Genomic DNA, 23,390 nt, shown 5'->3' on the forward strand with positions numbered 1-23,390 from the left:
AAAGGACAGTGATGCTGTTGGAGAATGTAATCTCTGTCTTCCCCTTATGCTGCCTCTCTCTCACACAAACTTGGTGAAGGTTTTTACCTAAATGGGAGATGCCAGTCTGTTAAAGCTTCATTAAGGGAAAAAGGAGGATAAACCTTTAACAATACAGTACAGGGATATAAAATACCCATGGTAGTTTTATAATGACATTTTATTCAGAAAACAGTCTGTATAAAATATTTACAAATACTTTGAATTTCTAAGTTGAAATAAAATGCTATTTATATGTCCAAATGTAGATTTCCTTTCTTTTTCCGATGTGCTTTTGCCTTGCTCTTCTGCACTCTTTTCCGAGTAAAGGCAATTATCAAAAACCTTCTGCATGAGCAATACCAAACAAGACTGCAGTGTTGCATAGCAGGAAAGGTTTGCAGATGCTGTTTCAGCACGAATTTGATATGCAGGAAGAGAGGGTCCCCCCTTTTTGTCCACACCTTGAGGAGGCACAAGAGCGCTCAGCGGATCTTGCAGCTGGGTCAAGCTGGTCTTGAGCCTCTCCAGTGTGTCAAACTTTGCTTCCAAAATGTAACATCTATTTTGAGTACAGCACCAACATCATGGGATTCCACTTCTTGTCTCTGTAGTGAGCCACAACACTGTTAAATGTGTGTCCTATGTGTGCCAGGAAGCAGCTACTCTTTCCCATAACCCTGGTGTGTATGCAAGTGTGCTTACATGATGCTGCTCACCATTACCTACAGATGCTGTTTGAAACAGACATTCCTTTGTAGCCATCACTGTGGTATAAAGCTAAACCAGATAAAAATCTGTTTGCCCAGAACTGTGTCACACATCTGTCTCTGAAAAGGGCCTTGAAAGGCTACTCTCTGGATTGCAATATAGCTACTATTTACAAGATATAATTCTGTCATTTTTCTTTTGGTTTAAAGCCTAAACAGGTAATAAAAAGATATTTAATGTTTCCAGGAAAGACCTGTTTTAAATAAAAAGTTCAAGGTTACAGAACGTGATACTGATGCTTAGTTGTGATGGAGCTTGCAATAAATTACGGATGCTCTGAATAACCACAGAAGTTTTGAACAGTGACCACTTCTGTGATTAGTTGGCAGGTGTTTGAGGGAAGCGCATTACAGGCACACACCACAGGTCTCAAACCCCCACTCTGGTTCTGCAGCTGTTCCCCATGCGTGACTCAGCAGCCCCAGAGCTGCAGGATGCCGTGTGTGTAGGGCTGGGTGACGTCTGAGGGCGCAGACAGCACCGGAGACGTGAGGCTGCCCTCTGGCGAGCAGTGCCTTCCCCTTGGAGAGAGGCGATTCCTGCCAGTGGAGCAGGAAGGCTGGCACTCAGCTAGGAACTGAGGGTGGCGTTGCGCTCCTCCAGATGCTTCCTTATTTGTGACTGGAACAGAAAGACAGTCCATTACTGCTTGTCTGTGTGCATGTGGATGTGGGTCAGAACAACCAACACAATTCCTGGTATTTTTAGGAAGGAGTGTTTTCAAGCCTTTACATTGTCTTCTCATCCTGCCATAATGACCCAGGACATGAGGATCCATATTATTTACCAAGCACATATAATGACATCGTTAGAGATGGAAGTAATTTTTTCTTACTAGTGAGCATGCCTGTTAAAAGTGCATCCCCAATACACTGAAGTGGGTTTGCAGCAGATACATTGTGCCCCTGTGCATGGCACTGATGAGGCCACACCTCAACTGCTGTGCCCAGTTCTGGGCCCCTCAGTTCAGGAAGGGGCCTGAGTCCAGAAAATAGCAGTGGAGGGGAGGGAGTTAGATCGTAAGTCCTATGAGGAGCAGCTGATGGAGCTGGGGGTGTTTAGCCTGGGGAAGAGAAAGCTCAGGAGTGACTTAACACTATGTAACTCCTTGAAAGGAGGGTGTAGCCAGGTGGGGATTGGTCTCTTCTGCCAGGCAACGGGTGACAGGACGAGACAACACAGCCTCAAGCTGTGCAAGGGGAGGTTTAGACTAGACATCAGGAGGAATTTCTTCACAGAAGGGGTTAAACATTGGAATGGGCTGTCCAGGAAGGCACCATCCCTGGTGCTTAAGAAAAGGATGTTTCTGTGGCACTCATCACCATGGTCAAGTTGACAAGGTGGTGATTGATCAAAGGTTGGACTTGATGACCTCAGACATCCTTTCCAACCTAATTGATTCTATGATGTGAACACTGCAGTATTGCAATCTAGCTGGCCTGGCAGCCAGAACAAGTAATCCCTTGCTGCAGGTGCTGAGAGCTGTAGCACTTGGATGCCAGAGTTCTGGGGGGGTTCTGATGGCAGTACCAGGTGCTGCTGCCCAGGGTAAAAGCCGCGTAGCAGGACACAGCCCCTTACCAGTTTCCACCGCAGGATTTTAATCCACTCATCAGCTTCTATCCCAGTTTTTGCACACAGGTAGTATGTCCTTAGTGGGAACACCAAACTGTAAGCAAACAAAGCTTCCTTAAATTGCTGGAACAACTGGCAGTTCACCCCAAAACTGGCCCCAGCTGGCCTGTACCAACAGTTGCTTAGACAGAGCAGGGCAGGGAGGCTGTGCTCTGTTCAGTCACCAGGAGGAGGGTTAGCCAAGAATGGGTGACAGCCATTTACAGCCCAGGGAGATGCCACCCCAGGTCCATAAGGGTAAAAGATCAACATCTGGGCTCAGAAGAAGTCACCATGTGACCTGTCCCAATGTCTGACCCCAAAACCCATGAATCTAGGTGATGATTAGAGATGCTTATAGAATTAGAAATGCTCACTACACATGGGCCCACCTTTTGGCAGAAGTAATTTGCCAAAGCCTTGCAGAATTGACAGAGACTGGCTGACAGACTTGTGAGTTAGAGGATGAGAAAGGTCACAACCACCAAGGGACCTTTCAGAAGCATGCATTGTTTACATTTCAAAATTCCCTTTCTATTTCAAATTTCCCAGAAACGTGGAGAAAATCCTCAACCTACCAGAAACAATTGACTCTTTCCTGGGAATAGTCAAATTGCACAGCTGAGCATTCAGTTAAGTCAAGTGCTCGAATTGGTTCCGTAGCCTTGAAGAGAAAATGTTTTTAAAATATGGACACATGAAAACAGAAGATAAGGCTATCTCAGTTCATCTTCAGTGCATCTGGACCTCTATAGGCACCTCCACAGGTTTTTCCAGGCATAGTTACAATGGCTGTAACACTATAAACCCAAACTAGCAAGCATAACTTCAGTGGTATCATGATATGAAGTGAGCTTAATATGAAAAACACAGGACAGTTCACATCTGGACAAGCAAGAGGAGATCTCTATTGCAGGAATGTTTAAGCTACATGACGGCTGCTGGAGGTTTGGCTGGTGCCTTGAAATGTAACTGACGCAGCAAGTCTGGTACTACTTTGAGCTAAGGTTTACAGAGACAAAGGCATGGGTATAGGTCTTTCCAGACTATCCAGCTGTTGGAGATTTAACTAATTCCTAAGTGCCTTAAAAGGATGAAGCTGGGTAAGGAAAAGTGTAGAAGCAAAGCCAAAGTACTGCTTGCAGCAGAAATTATAGGTTTGGCTGCCTGAAAAGCATGTCTGCATGCATGTGTACACAAACACACATATATAAAAGTTTCTTTGGACAGGCTAAGGTGCAGGGACATGGACTATGTATCTCCCTTAGGAGTTTCATTCTCCCTAGATGTGAGAGCTCTTCTTCCATTTGTTTCAGCCTCACACTGTTAAGACCTCAGAAGAGGCAGCTCAATTGCTTTCTGCCCAAACATATTTAGCTGTTACCCTGGTCCTTCATCAGGTGTATGGAGGTGGCTGTTGCTTTTTGAACTTCCCTTAATGTTTTTGCTGACTCAGTGGCTGTTAGTAATACCCTGCATTAGAAGAAAGCCCCTTGTGCTGTGGTGTGGTAGCAAATGCTGTCCCAGGCTCAGCTGCAGGCTGCTCACATGTAGGTACCTGCAAACCCACAGCAACAACAGGAGTGCTAGGATTCACTGGAGCTGCTGCCTGGAAGGAGGTCATATTCCCGACAAAGACAGGAAATCTTCTTGCCTGGTAAGTCACTAGCAGAGTGCTGCTCTTTGAAATGCTGTCCTGCAAACTTAATTCAAGTTGTCTTGAACTGAAATGAAAACTTATGGAAAGCCCTGCAAAAACATAGCTGTTTAGAAATGGTAGTGTTTGGTGAGAGAAGGCAGTTGTGTCTGCTCTTGTGTAAAAATCTGTTAGAGGCTTGAAACAGGGCTTAGCAGAGGTGAACAGTTTGGCTGTGTTATGAAGGAACCTCAAACAGAGGCATTGTAAGGGCAAAGAAACTCCAGGGGTATTTCTTATCTTTACTCAGATTAAGATAGCAGCAACTGTAAGGATTCTGCAGGTTAATCTTTGTCAGAAGGAATTTTTAAATTAACAGTTTTCCATGTATCCCGTGAGACCACTTGAAATAAAAGGATAAACTCAAAGAATGCAAAGGACACTACCGGTAATTTTAGAACTATTTTAGCAGCATACTCTCTGTCAGGTTGTGTCTAAGCTACAAATAAAGGTTGTGTTGTGCTGGTAGCTTAAAATCCACTTAACAAAGCAACACAAAAATGTATTCTAGGCCTGGCTGGGCAGTGCTTGGAACAACCTGGTTTACTGGAAGGTGTCTCTGCCTGTGATGGAGGGCTTGGAAGAAGATCTTTGAACTCCCATTCCAATCCAAACTATTTTGTGATTCTGTGTAAAAAAGCCCTGTAAACTCTATCCAGTAGCTAAGACTGGCAGAGCACAGTAAATGTTTTCTAGCTGCAAAACTTTCTCTTGTTGAAGTAATCAGAAAAACTGACTTTACTTGACAGGTTTGACCCTCCCTATTAGTTTGGGAAGCTTTAGCTTGGAAAGCTGTGATACAGATGTGAGAAGCCGGAGATACAAGGAGGCTTGTGTAGACGTTTAAAAGGTAGAATTGGTGTTTGCTACTTACTGTCTGGTCTTTGAAGTACTTGAGTTCATTCCTATGCAGTGTAAACCACCTTGTTTTCCAGTTCTGAAAGATCAAGAATGAATGGTAACTCTCTTGGGAGAATTTAGTTTAAAACTTCTTAGGAAAGAAAAACTTTCAAAGCTGCTGGCTTGCTCTGGTTCACAATTGTGCTTTGTTGTTGCCCAAAAAACAAATAGTTCCTCCCTGCAGGGAAATACAGGGGGAGCAATTTCAGGTCCACATTGTCTTTAGCTTCTGTGGGTGATGACAGAGTGGAAGCAACAAGTAAGAGTTTTCCTTACCTTGACTATTTTGCCTTGTTTTATCAAATATCCTTCCTTGGTACCAAGCTGTGAAGTAACAAAGAAAGGGATTAGGGTTAGAGGCTGAACTCTGCTTTTCCCACATCCTCCTCTTTGCCTACATGAGGAAGATGGATCAGTTCTTTGGGAAACTCCCCATGGCCCCTTGCCCTCACGTCAGTGCTCCCCTTGGGCAGATCCAGCTGTCTGGGGGTAAACATGGAGCTGTGCTGGCTCTGAAGGCAGCCCCCTGACTGTGCCTCCCTCAGGGAGCTCCTGGCCTGCACCTTCTCAGGAAACACAGCAAAAGAACTGCACTTACACTTTATTTAGTAAAGCTGGATGGCTCCCTCAGTACATGTTGTGACCAGAAGCACATGAGGTTTAACAGACAGCAGAATCATCCCCAGAAAATGCTCCTCAAATGCAAACAGGGGAAAGTGCTGTTTTACCGAGCTGTTCTCTTCTCTCAACCAGGCCCACGCTTGAGAGGAAAATCCTCTTATGTGCAATGTGCTTTTTGAAAAATTGGGATTTGAACAGTTTCTCTGACATCATGAGTGACACTTGGACCTTATGACTTCTTAGATACTGTGTAGGGACCTGCCTGTGAGATTGCAGACCTCTGAAAATCAAAACCTTGCCAAATTACCACTTGTTCTTGAAAAAATATTACCTTTTTATTGGTATGTGAAAGTCAAGCTTCTTTGGAGGTTAAAGTGTAACTCAGTCATGAAGGGTTGGTTGTGAGACACATCAGAAGTGGTTCCTCTAGCAACTTCATTAACCCATATTAACAAAACTCCTCCTCTTTGCCCCACAAAATACAGTATATAAGTAAAACACTTTCCTCTCTGTTCAGAGTAAATTGTTCTGGAGAAATCACCTCTCTCACTTAGACATGAGTTACAAGGGATTTAGAGACTAACTGCTGTTCAAATGAGTCTCAAATGTCAGCATAGGTGGCCCAAATGTATATGATTTGTGTGTGTGCATTTGTTTTTTTTTTTTACTTATGATAATGTTAATAATGATAAATTATTCTAAAAGATAACATAAGAATGAAACTCTTTAATATATTTTTTTGTTAGGATAGTCAGACTCACCCAGGTCAGCTGCAAATAGTGTTTTTCCAGGGACATCGCTGAAGTGACAACAATTATAAAAGCCTTTATTTGCCATGAGACTGTATTGAGCAAGTCTGTATTTGTTTTGCCTTGCCTGGCAAAGGCTTCGTGTATTTACAAACCCATAAAGGGATTAATAACCAGTCTTACTCCATAGCTCATTCCAGCAATCATGCTAGGCTCAGGCAAGAAGCACCCCTGCCACCAGAACACAACTTACTGAGGGAGCATTTGGGACAAGGTCACTTTCTGTCTTTCCTGTCTGCATTGCAGTGTGAACTCGGACAGACTCATAAATGGAAGGTTCTTCCACTTGCCGTGGGTAGGGATGCTTCAATACAATTAAAGTTCCTGGAGAGAAAAGAGCAGGAGTAAGTCATCTGGCAAGTCCAGCTTAGAAAATAATTTGTCAGTTGCTACATCTCTAAGGAGTGGTTAACTCCATCTTTTCCTAAAACTAAAAAGGCAGCTGTGAAAACTGCAAATATACTTTTTCAAAACCTTTACCCTGGCAAATGTTTGCATGAAATCTCTTGACTCATTATTCCTTCCTGCCCAAGAGGCTGGCTTGGAGGGTAGGCAGCATGCTAAACTAGATAGGAAGCCATAAGAGTCACTAGGTTTGCCAACATCCCACTAGCTGGTGCTTAAATCACTTGATCTGTCAGAGCTTTGGCTACAGGCTTCCTAACAGTAGGTCCATGTCACCATCCCCTTCAACTGTTTTCACCACAGCCCTTCCCAGTCAAACCTTTTCATTACACCCGTTCTTTGTCTCCAAGTGAGTCATGTTTATAGCATGTTCCCTGAAAAAAAGCTGCATTCTCAATAGTGAATCTATTGTACTTTTCGGAACAGTGAAGAACATCCTTAAAATAGCAACTGCTCCACCATCTAACTCCATTCTTTAAAAATAATGTCACAGCATACCAAATGCTGCTCCATTTGCATTTTATGCTGATATTGCAGCTCTTTAAGAGGAGGGGTGCTAGAACTGGTAACAACTTGAACTTGAAACCTACAGATGTATGGGTAATTTAAAAGTATTCTGTAATGGGAAGGGCTAAAAAGAGAAGTGGAAAAGTTGTATTTGAAGTAACTTGTTTGTGGGCACAGGGGTGTATGCAAATGTGATCTATTCAACGGTAGGTGGAAAGTCAACATTGGTTTATTTCTATCTGGCCTTGCAGAAAAATTATGCTTTACCATAAAAAGCATAAAATAAACTTTAAAGTAAAATTGAGAACAGCTTCATCAGCATTCCAGAGAAACTACTCCCAAGCTGTTGCATAGAATCAGGATACCATCATCTGTACACCATGGAAAAAAAGACAATTGCAGAACTGGGATGACCAGTATAACATTTTATACATTGTTTGTTTTCTAATAAATTTTCTGTGGATTTTTTTCCCCATGAAGACAATTGTACAGAATAATCTGGTAATTATACACAAATCTAGCAAAAGCTGCACTGTAGCAAGACTATTCTGCCACACCTGCATCTGCTGGTGCTTGGGTTGGAGTTGACTCTGAAGAGGCCCTATCCCATTTTTGACAACAGATGGTTATGACCCAGGAGAAATTTGACACCTGTATCTGAAGGAATATTGCCTGAGTGTTAATTTTTTTTTCCTCTCTACTATTTTTCCATGGTATGATAAAGTAGAAGGTTTCTTGATATGTTGTTCAATTTTTTAAAATTATTATTTTATTTTTATTCTGTAGCACATCTGACTTGGATGTTTCACACAGCCAGTAGAATCTGATTAGGAAACCTTAATGTGACAAGTGCTGATCCCATCAATAGAGATCAGATAAAACCAATGTCTTGTTTATTAATGTCTGTAACACATGCAGTGAAGGAGTGAGGAATGGGGAAATACAAGTTTTATGTCATCTGAAATCTTTATAGAGATAGGCCTGTGGGTGCATGCCTGATTTCCCAGGAAAGATAGCTCACTGGCACAGAGGATACATGTAGGAGCTCTGTGTTTAAACCACTCTTGAAAGCAATTTAAAAAGAGAGTGTTTTGAAAGATACAAGTGCCATATTGAGTGTACCACTGTATTTTTCTTGGGGGAAGAAATTGGCAAAGGAGCCCTTTAATCTAATGTTTGTGTTAGAAGAGCACTGGTGCATATTTAGTGTGTGACATGTTACAGTTACTGCATGTGCCAACTATCACTTAACTGGACTCTTGCATATATAATTAGTTCTTCTCTGAGTTACTTGCATACACTTTCCACAGAGGCTACAGAAGGTTTTGGCATTAACTTGTACTAACATGTCTCAAACTGCTACACTTGAAGCTAAACATAAAACTGACATTTTCATAGTAATATTTGTTTCTCCAGGGATTCTAGTCTGATGGTGTTCACTTCACAAGTAGGAATCAAGTTTAATATTTTGACCCTTAATTCAAGCAGCACATTGGTTGTAAAGGAAACTCGTGCTTTTCTCTCTCCTCTTAGAAGTGAAAAAGATCATTGTGATGGCAGATGGCATCAGCATGGTGAGGCACACCAGGCAGAACAGGAGAGCTAGTTAAAAACACATTCCCTACAGGAAAGAGGAGCATAACACTGTAGACTCCTTCCTTGGACAAAGAATAATGAGATTAAACAATTTCAAGTCTCTTTTCCAATTATTCTTATTGGGGGATTTCAGCTTCACAGATGCATATTTATTTCCTCACTAACACCGTGCTTTGGTTTTGCCATTTTTGAGAATGTTCTAATCCTCCCAGTTTTTAAAATGATTCCTCCGCTTAGAAACTGAAAGGAGCTCATAGCCCTGGTTAGCAAAAACCCAATAAGTTTATGCATGGTTTATCTTCAAAGAACTTGAAAGGTTTTTTGAAGTGGAATTTTTTTAGGTACAAATGTGAATTTATGAAGATGAACACTTTAGCAGAAGATCTATTTGCTAACACATCAGAAGCTCCTTTTAGTTAGAACTTTGTGAAGCATGGCTACAAATGTGTTCATACACACAATATGGCTCTCCTTACCTGTTTCACTTCCAATTAAAGGCTGGTTTGCAAAATGCATGACCATTTCCTTCAAGCTAGAAAATTCATTAAATCCAAATTTTAATGAAGTTCCTGTATGTTCAACATGGAAGTGTTTCACAGAATCTTTCCCCCTAAAATAAAAGAGGAAAATTTGTCAAGACATAAATGCCAAAGGCATTTGGCACATACAATCCTTAAATAGCAGCTTTCACTGCAGGGAATCTCACCCAGATCACAGGCTGACAATTGCTGTCCTAGTGTAATGCTACTGCCATTACTGTCCCTCACTCAACACATCTGAAAATCAGATCTTAATTGTTGATTTACAGATATGAGATGATGAAAGCCTAGAAAGGCCAAGTTGGTTAATTTAGGTCTTTCATCAGCAAAAAGACTCACAAAAGAGATTTCAAGCCTTCTGCCTAAATGGGATGCAACCCCTTCACTTACTGGACTTCAGTCTTGATGGTGTACTCAGTATATGTCCCGCTTTTCAAGTAGCGTCCCAATCTCATTGAAAATGTCTTCAGTTTCCCTTTGGAAAAAAGGCTGTCTCTGTTTTGCACCCAAAGAGGGGTTTAATAACCTAATTTTAAATACCTAGGGCTTCAGGATTTGTTTGCTTTGTCTCTGTACTTGGATGATTGGTTCCACTAGGATGGGCACTGACAAACATGAACCAGGGTCCTTGTTCTGTAAGGGAAGTAACAGCTTTTGTTTATGAAACCTGATGGCATTTAGAGAAGTGTGCAAGGTCTCACTTCCTGGGTAGGCAATTATTTTGCCTTCAAAAGACAGTGAAGCCCTTATTGCAAGTATTTCTCCAGTGAAAAATTACTTTTGTTAATGTTACTAGCACCCAAAATAGTTGAGTAAATTTTGTCTAAGAAAAACTTATATAGCAAATATACTGAAAAAATGTGAAGAAAATTGATTGTAGCATCTCTTTAGCTGTTTATTGTCACTTCCAAATAAGATTATTATTTCAAACAGGTATGTAATATTTGTCTTTGAACAGTATTTATGATACTGTAGAAGACACCTCTATGGGCTTCCCACATGTTTTGTGTTACAGTCAGCTGGGGCACAACAAGCCAAGTAAAAATGCACCACACCAGGGAAGAGCTGCTGTGACTATGCTGCAGTTACAGGGTTTTCCATCTTTTTGTCTAATTTCTCAAGACAATGTTGCAATGAGAGCAAATTCTACTCTGCTTCCGACTTCCTTTTCAAACTGGTTAACGTAGCTGGGGGAGGGGATTTCAGGCAATGTGTGATCTCTTTTTACAGCTGTCAATAAAAACTTCAAGGGATGGCTAAGCATTTTTTTCCTTGAAAAACCCCGAACTATAATCATGACCAAAGTTCCTTATGAGGCTGAGGCAGAAACTAAAGTAAAAGCTACAGAAGATATTTTAGGACAGAAGGAAAATGACAGCTAGAATTGCTGAAGTTATTCTTTCTACAGAAATGCATCAGAACAAAATTGAATTACTTATTCTAAAATTAAGTTTTAATATTAGTCAAAAAAATTGAAAGAAAACGTAAAATTAACCACTAGAAAAACTGTAAAACATTTTAAAATCAAAATCAGTATTCAAAGATGTACCAGCAGAAACAACAGAAACTAACAGAACAGAATAAAAGATCACACTTCAGACTGGGCTGTTCAGTTCATATGGCAATGCAGTAAGTAATCCTCAATAAATGAAGAGCTGAACAAGAGATTGGAACAGGCCAAAAATAGACTTCTGTAGGTCTTCTAAGGCTAGAATCTATTAAAGCAGCAAATTTATTTTCATTAACACTTCTGTTTCCTATTAAATGAACTATTTAAATTTTGGTTTATTACAATAACTTATTTCCTGAATGCCCTTTAAAGCTACCTTCAAGATACATGTATATATATTTAATTGTCTGAGGTAGCTATCTCAAATAATGCTTAACATTTTAAAATAAAAAAAATATTAACCAGGAAAATAATGATTAATTTAAAATTACCCCTTTTTTAAGGAAAGCTATTACTTTTAAATGTCACTATTCTTTTTGCCAACACTTCCACTCAATTCAGTCATTGCTACTCTAAATGCTCATTTTGTAATATCACCTTCAGATTTGTTGGGCACCCTTTGTATAAAGGTCTGCCTGTAGTGGTAATAATTTCAACAGTGTGTGTGTATAGGCACACTTGCTCCTAGATCTTCTGTCAAAAATGGGTGAAACACCTCACTGTTGTCTTTCCTGGGGAACAGGGTATGTGCAGATTGGACTATCCTCAGTTCCCAAACAACGACTCTTCCAAATTGTAACAGCTCCTGGTACTGAATATGCAGAAAGCCACAATCTCAAGGGCATAATATGCTGTGCTTCTGTCAGAGCTGTAAATAACTAGCAGCATTACACAGATCAAAGTGACTTTCTAAAGTCACTGTGATTCAGCTGAATTGCGGCCATGAATTGTTCAGAGGCTCAGTGTGCAGCAGGAATGAGCTTGCATGCACCAGCTTAAAATTTTGCTCTAGAGGCTGCTCGTATCATACAGTTACCAAAGGCCACCAATGTTTTTAGGGCTGATTACCCTCACCCAGCTGATGTGCAGGGTTACCTTGTATGTCTAATACATGTATCCTTAGGTTGCCTCGTGAAAATGTTGTGGCTTCTCTCCTCCTGGGAGATTCTTTTTAATGTGAATTAGCAGTGGAGTAACCAGGCCAGGCTGCCTCTGCTCAGGTTGTATCCTGAACAGTTGTGTCCTGCTCTGCTGTAATTGACATCAATCACTCAAAAGATGCTATTCGATTTAGTCACACACACCTGGCTAAGACTGAATCTTAGCACAAAATGGAGGAGTAAAACCAGCCAGTCAAACACTGGATCATCCTTCAGAGATGTTTCCTTACAGGGATCCTGAAACTAGTAAGGTTAGCACCTGTTAAATGTTTGCTGCTGTCCTCATCATAAAACTTTTCTCCTCCCACCAGCTCTTTCTTAAGCTCTTTTAACTAACACGCAGATTTTTATTGTGGAGCCTGAATATTTACAGCCATTCTATAGAATTATGTTCTCTACCAATAAGATTAATTCATAATTTGGAGAAATGAAAGCAGTTGTCAAATCCAATCCAATATTTTTCCTCTAGCAAAATGTCATTCAGTGGGATTATACCAACAGGAACATATTTCAAACTAGTTTAAGCCCGAGGAAAAAACCCAACCCTGTAATGCATGGGACGACACACATAATTCAAAGATGGAAGTAAGTGGAGCATTAGATTAGTTCACTCTGCCCACAGCCTACCTTACAGAGAGGGAGTACAAATCTTCCCTTTCATTACTCTTCCTCAAAAGATAGCTCCCATCCTTCCCGTTGGAGAGCAGCAGTGCTTCTGCTGCGTGTCGGGTGAGATTGTCATGGTACCACCTGGGGAGACACAAGGGGATAAAGCATCCTCCACTTCTCTCTTAACTGGCTGCTGCTGCTGTTAGGAGCAGGGTTAGAAAAAGCACTGTTAGTTGCAGTCCTTCCTCTACAATTTTGAGTTGCCAAAACTCTACAGTTTTGAGTTGCAAAAACTTCCTCACAATTGTGAGAGTTGCCTTCTCACAGGCACTCTCAGTTTACACAGATCTGTGCCCCTTGCAGTGGCCTCCTTTTGACACGGTCAAAAAACTATTTTCCATTAGTGCAAAGCTGTGTACAAACAGCTGTTTTGCTGGATCTAAAACCCCTGCAAATTCTACTTGCATGAGCAACAAATTAGCCAGGTCTGTGCTGATAAGCTGAAAACAGTTTGGGGGTATACAGAATCCTTTGTCTATTTTCAGAAGCTGTACTTCCTGACATGTATATTCTTTGGTACACTTCCTCTTCTGGGCAAACAGACAGCACTTAAACTCCTCATAAAGTCTGTATTTCCCTCAATGAGTCTTCACTGCCAAGATCTGCAATTAAACATGCTTGCCTAAGCTTAGAATTAAAGGGATCAAAATCAACTGACAGAATTTCAGTGAAAATTAAGGTATCTTACTATTGTTGCCTCTTGGCCAGGAGCGATCTGAGCAACAAAGGAAAACATCTAAACACTGTTTCAATTTATCTTCAGTGAAAATTAACTTCATATTTATATGAAAAGTTTTGCAAGGACTTCACAGGAAAAGAATCCTGCAAAGAGTCCCAGGAAGTGTAGTTTAAGTGTAATTTATGGGTTTGTTCCCATTCAGAATGTTCCACAATGGAAACAGCCAATTTTTCACAAGAGACAAGGATCTCAGTGGAAATGAACCTGAGACTGAAGACAAAAAGCTGGAGGTATAAAAGACTGGAGCTGCAATCCTGCAAGGCACACAATGATAACCATAGCCATGCACAGACAGACGAGGTTCTGGAACAGAAGGAAGGAGGGAGACTACGCCCAAGGTTCTGCTGGGAGAAAGCTTCCCTTGTGTGGAGTGGTGCCAGGTCACCTTTCCCTTCCTTTAAAATATCTGTAGCATGGGGATCAAAGCCTGTCACTGCAGCCAAAGAAACGCAGTTTCACTGAAAGCAGAAGTGCCATCACAGCACTTTCCAGAACTTGTATCCTAGCAGTCTCCAAAATGAAACCAGGTGTAATTGTATCCTCTTTCTCCTTAGCTGTTCATCCCAAGTTTCCACCAAACTTGGCATCTCACACAAAGCCTTAACTCTGAATTTGGATGGCTGCCTATTTGAAAGGCCAGCTGGCTGACAAATTGCTTTATGAGAGTCTCCAGACCATTAACCCAGAGGAAGAGAAGATCCATGTGCAATTCAATACAGGCAGGGTATCGCTGCTTTGGCTCTAGAATGTGGTCCATTTACACAGTAGAATAAAATAATGAATACTTGAAGATCGAAGTGTCATCGTCTGGAACACCTGTTAGCCAAAATCCGCTTTGGGATTGACTGCCCAAGTAAGCAACAGGCAAAGGTCAGAGCTGTCCCGGTGTGGGAAGGATTTTATCAGCATGGCCAGACCTGCAGCTGAGAGTGCAGCACTGTGCTTTGGGGGGGATTTCAGAACACTATCTGGCTCACTTCTGTGCAAAAGAAGCAGATGTTGAGAAAGCCTGTGAGTGGTCATTGTCATGAAGGAGGGAAATCTAGTTTGACACTGCTCGTAACTGCACTGTTACCTTATTTCCAAGAAAAATCCCTTTTACTAAATTTTGAAAGTCACTTAAGTTAAAAAAAAATGCTGAGTTTAAATCCACTCTTTCTTTACATGTAAAAGGCAAGTGACTAATGAAATGTTACTACTACACAAAAAAATAGATAAACAACCCATAAACCAACAAAACCCTTAATTGGAAAAATAATCTTGTTTGAAGGTGCACTTTTAAAACTTTGCTGACAAGGCTGCACCAGTTTCTTGCGTAAATACGCTGTCTCAGACAAAAATCCCTCAAATGTTACTGGGTTCCTCTTGTTCATCTCAAAAAATAGAAGTGGATGGAGACAGTAATGCAGATCTTGGTGTCAAAGGGACTGTTGCACATAGTTTTGGGGTTTTCTTTCTCTTCCTGACTGTGACAGATGGTTTGATCAGGTTACTTCAATCTTCCACTGTGAAAATGGTCACGCAAACTTCATTCCAATTGCATAAACACACGTAAAATATTAAAATGCTGTAGAAAATTTAGAATTTGTACCAGAGACCACCAGGAAGGTAAACAAATACACACCTATGCAGTCTGCTCGCACAATCAAGCCTGAGCTGACAGTACAAGTTGAAATCACCAGGACTAAAAATAAACCCAAACAGTCCTGTGGTTAGACAGTATTATGTATACTTCAGGTAAATTTAAATATTTTTCACAGGCAGAATCCTTCTATTTATCTGTGTCAAAAAAAAAAAAAAAAACTTTTAAGCAGTCCCTTGAAATTGGCAGGCAAATCAAAATGGGAGCTATGGCTAAATGGCAAAACTGTAAAAGGCAGTCCACCTTCAGCTGAATATTGCATCTACCTTCATGCTGTCTTAAAACAAGACATTAAGGAAATTAAAATGTTCTACAAACACCCATCTCTTTGAAGCCCCTAGGAAGTCCTTCCTAAAGCTGAATTGCCTTAAATCTTCAGTTTTGAATGTGGTGGATAATGTTGGGTAATCAGGACGTTTCTGAAGGTCCTTCCAAGTCATCTTTATAAAGTCTTGTATTCACTACAAAACAAGTCCAGAAACATGCTCTGTGCTTTGACACCTTTCAGACTGAAAATCATCAGTAGTGTAAAAATTGCCTGAGATTCTTGTTTGAGATTGCTGTGAGAAACACAAGAAGAAAGACAGATAAAATTCCTTCTCTGTTTAAGGCACTTCTCCTGGCTGCCCTTGGCCTTGTACACCCTCCTGATATGTATACATACTTCTGAGAGGTTTCTCTTTTCTAATTATTTAATTTCTTCTATCAAAAAAAAAAAGTGTGGTCAACTTTTTGGAGTTCCTTTTCTACAATTTGACTAGCAATCTCAGGCTCAGAGTTTATAGCTGCTATCATTTATCCATTCTTGTTACTTAAACATCATCCTAAATGACATTAAATCTCTTTATCCTGCCCATGTAAGCATGTTTGTGCTGTCAGTGTGTGTTGTTGAATGACCATGCCATCCTTCCTGCTCTTTGGAAAGGCATGTTTTAGGATGGGCAAGCACAGCCAGTGAGATAATTTTTGCTACCCTTTGAAAAAGAAAGCATTTTCAGATATCAGCCTATTCTTTAGGTCACACTGCATTGGTGACAGCAATGAGGAAGGACTTTACTGACAGCTTTTACAGGAAGGAGAAGGAAATTAGACACCCAGTGCCCCAGAATGCTCAAACTCATCAGAGCACACAGCCTTGCCCTGAAGATCTGCCCCTCCAGTCACCAGTGGGGTTTCCCCATGGAATAAGCTGGTGGCAGCTGCAGTGTCTGTGCTGGCCAGCTGTGCCCCTGCAGCTGTGCTAATCCTCACAACTCCAGAACAGGATGCACTCACGTTAAAATCTTTTCTTAAGAAGATCTCTGTGTAGTGAATGCAGCAACTGGAGCTACCTACACTATGGTGAAGATCAGGAATACGTTAGAGCAAAGTCTGGGGTGGGAAACGCCCTGTCAGGGTTAGAACATCATCCTCAAAATGTTCATTCTTTCTTTAACAACCCAAGCTGTTCCAATGAAAAATGTTAATGAAACTTCATTTCTGTGTCCCCTGTGGATGAGAGCCCTTAGGTATGGCATCTGTCATTTCTGATAATGCTGTTTTCAAAGAAATCATGTGGATATTTTGCAAAAAAAATCTGCCTGCATAAATAGGGGCTGCTGAATAAGCTTGTAGATGTCATCAGGTGGATAAACATTTTAACAATAACAGAATACACAAGGAACACAAACACTCATCCATGAAAGGCTGAATGCTGAGAGACTTGCATAATTCTCTTCTGAGCCATTTTTATGTGCAAACTGTGTAACAACCAGTAGAAACACATGTATTTCTTCCTCACAGACATGAAAGCTATTAGCACCAGAAGAGAGCACAGCTGGAAGTTCTGGCTGCTATTTGCTGTAAGTGTTTGGAGTGATAACTGTGGTATGCCCAGCTACCATATAATTGCAGTAGGCAGAGTAGTTTTTGTGTCCTTATCAGATGTTCTCAGACAGGTGTGGCCTGGATGGAATTAGAAACTGTGTGCATGTTTGGCTCCCTATTGTGAAAAAGTCAGGCAATTCAAAGTTCCCTCAGCGAAGCAAGAAGGAGATTCTTGGTGTCCAGCTGGGTGAACTGTGCTCTCTTCCCAGAAGCTCCTTCCCCTACTGCAGCAGGGGCAATAGTGCTGCTGCTCTGTGGTGGGTGCAAAACACTTTGGCTCTCTGAGCTGCAGCAGCCAAGCAGAAACACAGCAAGCCTAATTCATCTCTTGGCCACCTCTGAAAGGTAACAACGACCCATATTACTGGGAAGGTGAGCCACATGTGCTCCCAGTAGGACTCAAATACTACTCACAGCAGTTATTTACCCTCGGTTGATTGAATTTTTTGTTGCTTGTTTGTGGGGGGGTTTTTTTGTGTTTGTTTGTTTGTTTGGTTGGGGTTTTTTTTGTGATGGTAGATGTCAAGTTTTGTGTTTTGTTTTTGTTTTTTTTAATTAAATGCATCTTCTACCACAAGGGGTTGAATTTGCTTACACTGTGAAACTATATATTCTAGCCTCAAAGGTGTATTCCCACTTCTAGGTTAAAGCAGTAGTACACAGTACTGCCCCATGGAGTGCATGGGAAAGCACTGACATCTCCTCTGGCTTATCTCCTCTTCACATGCCTGTGCTCCAAAAATTACTGTAAAACTGACTCACTAGTTCTCTATTTTTGGCCCTTTGTATTTCAGCAACTTTCTGCTCATGTCAGTCAAGGTTTGTAGTTCGGGAATTAAAAAAAAAAAAAATCCCAATATCACACAGTGGAAACATTGCCCATCATCTGAAAATTACAAATGGGTTCCCTTTACCTCACATCACTAAAAGTGAAGTTTTGGCCATGTTTTTAATGGTGCATGAGCTGACAGAGTTTTAGAGAATCTCCAAAAGGGACAGAATGCTCAGACAGAAGTTACATGTGTCAGGCAACCAAACTGGTACTTATTAGACATCCTTTCAATGTGTTACACTGAAGCACTTAGTCACAAACCTGTGTAAAGTACTTTGCTGGAACACAAGGATGCCGTTATATGGGGGAAAATAATTTAAAAATAGAAATAAGAGGAAATAACATCATTGTATCCAGTCTTAACGTTTGTCTTCTAACTGTAGACTTTCACTAGTTCAGCTTCTGCTTTTCACTTCCATTTTTTCTCCCCCTTCTTTCAACTGCCTGCACTCTAATTTTCATCAATTTTTTGGCCCACTTTCTAGTCATTTCAGTTTTTATCTTGCTTAAATTAGAAAATAGAGATGAAAAAAATTCCTATGATCATTTACCCTGTTCCAATTCAACATGTTCCTCAGTTCCTCAATTTTATTATCACCCCATCTAGGTCTGTGGCTTAATTTCTCTTCTGTTACTAAAGCTAAGCATGAGATATATTGTCCAGCCTTACAAATATCATCTGTCATGGTATTGTGAGACCTAGAAAAGCATAAAAGCTCTGCTGCAAGGGGTGATAAAAAAAGCTTGGACCATAGAAGGAGAAAAGGACACAATAATTAGTTTCCTCTTGCCCTGTGCCTTTCACTTTCGACAGACAAAGAGTATCACCCAAACTATTCTGTATTGGGATGCAAACTGTGCTCCCAGAGCAGCCAGTAATTACTGGGCTGACGAGATACTCCACATTCTCCTCTCTTGCGCAAAGAACCAAGCGGAATTCCCCAAACTCAGCGCAGTACGTGCCCAGCCGCAGGAGCTCCCCGCCGCCGTGTGCGGGCTCTGATTTCAGATCTAACAGCAGCAAAGGCAAATGGAAAATGGATTGACTCCGGGAATAACCAAAGAGGCCTTCAGAGAAGAATCCTGAATATTTTCAGTCTCCTTTTCCTTTCAGCCTAGGTGCTTATGTCTCTCTTGGCAAACTTCAGTGACCCCTTTTAAATATTTTGGTAGATTTAGGGACTTTCAGTGTCCCCTTTTAAATATTTTGGTAGATTTAGGGACTAAGTTTATCAATGAGGCAGCAACTTCTTAACAATGTGTTCTGCTTTTGATCTTCCTTTTGATTAAGCATTAGGGCCACCTATATACACATCAATACAATGAAGCTGACTGTAATCTGAATTTTCACTGCGTTGGTGACAACTTTCCATTCTGTTGAGCAGCTAACCTGGTAAACTCTGAGCATATCCTGGTACTCAGCCTTTTCTCTTAAGGGTGAAATCCTTCCCATTTCACACTTCTTTAAACCTTATCCAACTTCTTTGATTTTTGCACCAGAAAGCAGAAGCTTTAAAATAAGCTGCTTCAAACCCCTCTCAAAGTTACATTAATGTTGAAGCTACTTCTCATTTGAATGACCATGGTCTCTGTTGGACACACACTCCTCACCACTACTGGGTCTCAGTTGTGCTGGATACTGCATCAGCTGTCAGGGGAACTCAGCACTGTGAGAATATGGGACTAAGTTTAGGATGGACAACCCTTGTGATGACTGAGAATTTCATTTTACAGTCTGGAGAGTGACACATCCAGTTGGCCCAGCTGAAGAAGTATTTATGATAAGAGATCCTTCAGGTTATGCCGCAAGGATGTCTGCTGCATGAGAACTTCTTTTTCATATTTGGGGGGGAAAAGAAAACAAGAAGTGGCTTTAGTACTACCTGAAAAGGATGGGCTTTGTTTAATTACTTGAAGGGACTCTGCCTGGTATTGTTTATTCACCTTTAATACATTTAACACACTTCCGTGAAAGAGATATTTAGTATTCTGTGGAAAGGTGAAAAGTTTAGGTTTTCCATTCAATTGGAAGTAAAATAAAGAAGGTACAGCTTCAAAAATGCCTATTCATAGCCCTCTCATCTGTACTCCTTCCTTCTGATGGATGCCACTTTAAGTACTACATCAATCTGCATTTCAAGACTATCTATGAGGATGGACTCCTTGCTGTTTATAGGCACATGTTACTGGCATGTATTAACTCAGGCCACACTGTGTAAATCAGTAGAAGTCTGGTAATTGGGAATTATGCTTCTCAATAGCTGCATCTAATTTTCTTTCCTTCTTCTCTGTAGATACTGTTTTAGGATGAGCATAATCTTAGAGATGTAAAGAAAAAGTATATAATGGCTACTCTGGGTACCACTGCAAAGTGGCTTTACCTAATTTTATACCTGTTAGGTGCTTCAGTTAACAGGCATTTCATTAAAAGGTTCTTTTCAACATGGGAAAGTAGCACCAGTGTGGAGACAGCAATTCCAAGCTATTTTGTGCACTCCAATTTGTTCACTAGGTGAACGAATCACAAAAATCAGCAATGACTTGGTCCTAATACACAAGTACTCAGGAAGAAAACCACCTTTACTTTTTTTCATCAGTTCTTTTTGAAGGTAGAGGCGACACCAGAGCCTTTTTACTCTGTCAGAATGATCACTGGCCTTTCTTCTGCTTCGCCTTCCCTTTGCACTGCTGCCGCTGATCCCTCCCTGCCTGCGCCCACCTGCGCTGCTCCTCCAGGCCGCGCTTCCTCTTGCCCACGGCAATGCTGCCGGTGACAGAATGACCCGAGCCTCCCTCCCGTAAAAACCAAAACTAACTGGCAGAAGACAAACGGGCGAGTCACATCAGACAGGGAACGAGGTCTGTTGCAACCTTCGGCCTTCCTTTTTGCTCCTGGGGCTTTGCTTTTTGGTGTGAGCGCGATATCCTCGTAGTGGCTGTGAATTGTCCGCTGCTCTCCCTCCTGAAGCCCCCGGCACCTTCGGGAATCCTGCTGCCACCCGGCAAGGACAGCAGCTCCCCAGGCTAAGCTACAAGGAGGCAGCTGAAGGGATGGCACGGGGAGGACAGGGATCTGAGGACAGGCTCTGGGTTTGGTGCCCCCTGGAAACGCAGGGAGCGGCACGGCACTACCTGGGCTCTTCTATCCGATGGCGACGCCTTCAAGGCCGCGGAGGTTCTCCGAGGGAAGCTAGACTCCTGCCACCAGCTTTGCGCTACATCCGAACCGTGTGTCCGCGCTCTCGGTTTTCTCAGTGTTCTTTATCAGTCCCGCTCCCCCGCGCCGGCTTCTCAGCCCTGGCCCCGGGACCAGCCGCTGGGCTTCTCCCCGGGCTCACGGCGCGCACGGAGCCCTCTGGCAGCTCCCCACAGGCAGACCCCGCGTTCCCTCACCCCTCACTTCGCCCCGCAATCCCACAGCCAGAGGCAGCAGCTCCCCCGCTGCCAGCCCCGCCGGCTGTCCCGGCTCGCCCAGGGCTGGCACTGAGGTGGTCCCTGGGGTCCCGAGCGCCGCTTACCCGAGCGCCATCAGCTCCCGGTGCAGCGGCTGGGCCATGGTCCCGCGGCTGCTCCGCGGCCTCCGCGGGGCTGAGGAAGTGCGGGCCGGCACCTCCCCGGGCGGGGCCATCCCCTCCCGGCCCGCAGCGCCCCAGGGGAGACGCCCCGGCTTCCAGCGGCGCCCGGTGCCGCTCTCGTGCTGCTAACGCTTTGGTTTCTCGCCAGAATAATTCACACTTCCCGTGGCTTTAATCTGTCCCCCGCGTCAGAAGTTCGTGGTCCCAAGGGTTTCTCTGTCCGCTCGTTTTTCTCCGGCAATCTATCAGCGAATGCCCCTCGCCTCTTCTGCTTCCAACGTACCCAGCCAGGAAAGCTGGGGAGGTGAAATTTGTGGAGTATTCTGTAAGTGTCAGGTGTCCGATCCTGTCCCCAGACAGTCCCCAGAACCTAGGGGGTTTGGGGTTTGCCCCTCCGAGAGCAGCTTTCCATGGCCCCGCCGTGGATTGCCGGGAAGGGGGATGCTGCTTGCCCAGCGCCTGCCCCGCCACGGCCCCGGCTCCCTGCCCCGCTGCTCTCCGTGGTGATCCTCCGTGCAGGCTCTGAAGGGGTCACGCTGTCTTTCTGAAACGGGAATAGGAACATAAACTGCTAGAAATTTACAATTTCATTCCCTCTTTGGAAGTATCGAGAGGACTGAGTTTTGTGGACGAGAAATTTCTGGGCGTTGTCTGCTGTCTGTTCTTTCCGATGCTTAAACGATCTCCTGCAGCACTAGAGCTTATTTGTATACCCCAATACTTCTTAGACAGTAATTATTATACGTGTGGCAATTTCCTTACTAAACTTTTTTGACAAAAGGACAGGACTCCACCAAAAATATAAAAAAGACAGAATGCTCCTTTTCAGTCATACTGAAGTTTTCGCCATGTATCCAGTACTGAAAATCAGCTGTTTCCAGAAAAACTGGTATTTAAAGAGGATGGAACAGGTACTGTTTTTCTCGTAAGTAGTTTTGTGAACTGCATGCTCAGTGTGAAACAAAGAGTAATTTGGTACAGGATTTTTTTAGCCTGCACATCCTGATTGTTTTGGGGAATGAGTTTTGAAAGAGCTTTTGTAGCCTCCCAAATGGGAAAGTCTTCAGAGAAGTTCCATGTGTCAGATCAGGCTGTCGTTTGTTTGAGCTTCTAATTGTGGTTGCAAGGTGCTCTGCTTCTGTACTTACCTGTTCATGTCGACAGGCAGACATTCAGTTGTAGGTAAAGATTTTGCAAATAAGCTGGGGGTGTTTTCCTTACTAGGAAAAAATAATTTTTTTGTGAGGAAAAATGCTTTTTCCCTTTTTCTGGGTTTGCCCCTTCCTCTGTTGCTTGTTGAAAGCTTGTGATACTCTCTTTGGTAACCTGACTCTGAAATCCACAACTTTTGCTTAAATTGATGTTTTGATGTCTCCACTGTTTGCTTGTATTTGCTGGATAGGTTTATTTATTATTGTTCTCCTGTTCTGGAAGCTGCTGTGTTTGATTTCAGCAGTGATGAACCCATTCCAGGTTATCTTCTCTGTCCTACTGATAGCGGCAGAAAAGCACCTATGAAAATTTCTGGGTTACAGATGAAAAGGCACAGAAGGAAAAATTAATTAAAAATAAATTTAAATTAAATTTCAATCAACAAAGATCCACAACTAAATGTTAGTAAATTCTAATTACATCATAAATGATCTTAAAAGTTCAGTGATACAGGCTCCAAGGTGGTTTCCAGCCCTTGTGTACATCACTGTGTTTTGCACACCAGTGTGTTGCGGTGGGAGGGGGTTCCCATCTGGGAGGAGATGCTTCCTCTTACTCTGCACCTGAGAGTGCAGTGTTTCCTCTTCATTTGTAGAAAAAAAAAAAAAAAAAAAAAAAAAAAAAAAAAAAAAAAAAAAAAAAAAAAAAAAAGGGGGGCAGAAATTGTACTCTTATGCAGCAGAGGTTCTTTCCCTTTAATTAAGTCCACTTGATTTTAGGTTTTTGACACAGGTTAGCCACTGGACAGGAAGGCTACAGATTGCTACCT

General features: G+C 42.2%; 1 protein-coding gene across 2 annotated transcripts; it reads right to left on the reverse strand.

Moving 5' to 3' along the window:
- Positions 1 to 181: 181 nt before the first annotated feature.
- On the reverse strand, positions 182 to 21,390 carry DAPP1 (dual adaptor of phosphotyrosine and 3-phosphoinositides 1). Of its 2 annotated transcripts, XM_066317886.1 has the most exons (9): positions 21,353 to 21,390; positions 12,714 to 12,836; positions 9,414 to 9,547; positions 6,623 to 6,753; positions 5,276 to 5,323; positions 4,974 to 5,036; positions 2,982 to 3,067; positions 2,371 to 2,458; positions 182 to 1,410 (listed from the first exon to the last, which is right to left on the reverse strand). In XM_066317886.1, exons 1-9 carry the CDS (start codon positions 21,388 to 21,390, stop codon positions 1,360 to 1,362), a joined length of 762 nt encoding a protein of 253 aa, XP_066173983.1. In that variant the 3' UTR covers positions 182 to 1,359. The 2 variants fall into 2 exon arrangements, with proteins under 2 accessions (XP_066173983.1, XP_066173982.1); XM_066317885.1 differs by lacking the exon at positions 182 to 1,410 and having other exon boundaries at positions 1,417 to 2,458; positions 21,353 to 21,381.
- Between the last annotated feature and the right edge of the window lie 2,000 nt (positions 21,391 to 23,390).

Source organism: Sylvia atricapilla, chromosome 4, assembly GCF_009819655.1.
Source record: "Sylvia atricapilla isolate bSylAtr1 chromosome 4, bSylAtr1.pri, whole genome shotgun sequence".
Classification (NCBI taxonomy): domain Eukaryota; kingdom Metazoa; phylum Chordata; class Aves; order Passeriformes; family Sylviidae; genus Sylvia; species Sylvia atricapilla.

Excerpts from the sequence above, each read along its gene's own strand:
- DAPP1 (XM_066317885.1), bottom strand. Across the intron at positions 9,548-12,713 it reads TTGTACTCCCTCTCTGTAAG|GGGGAAAGATTCTGTGAAAC; the intron begins GTAGGCTGTGGG and ends CTTTTATTTTAG. Across the intron at positions 5,324-6,622 it reads TTGTCCCAAATGCTCCCTCA|CTTGGTACCAAGGAAGGATA; the intron begins GTAAGTTGTGTT and ends GTTACTTCACAG.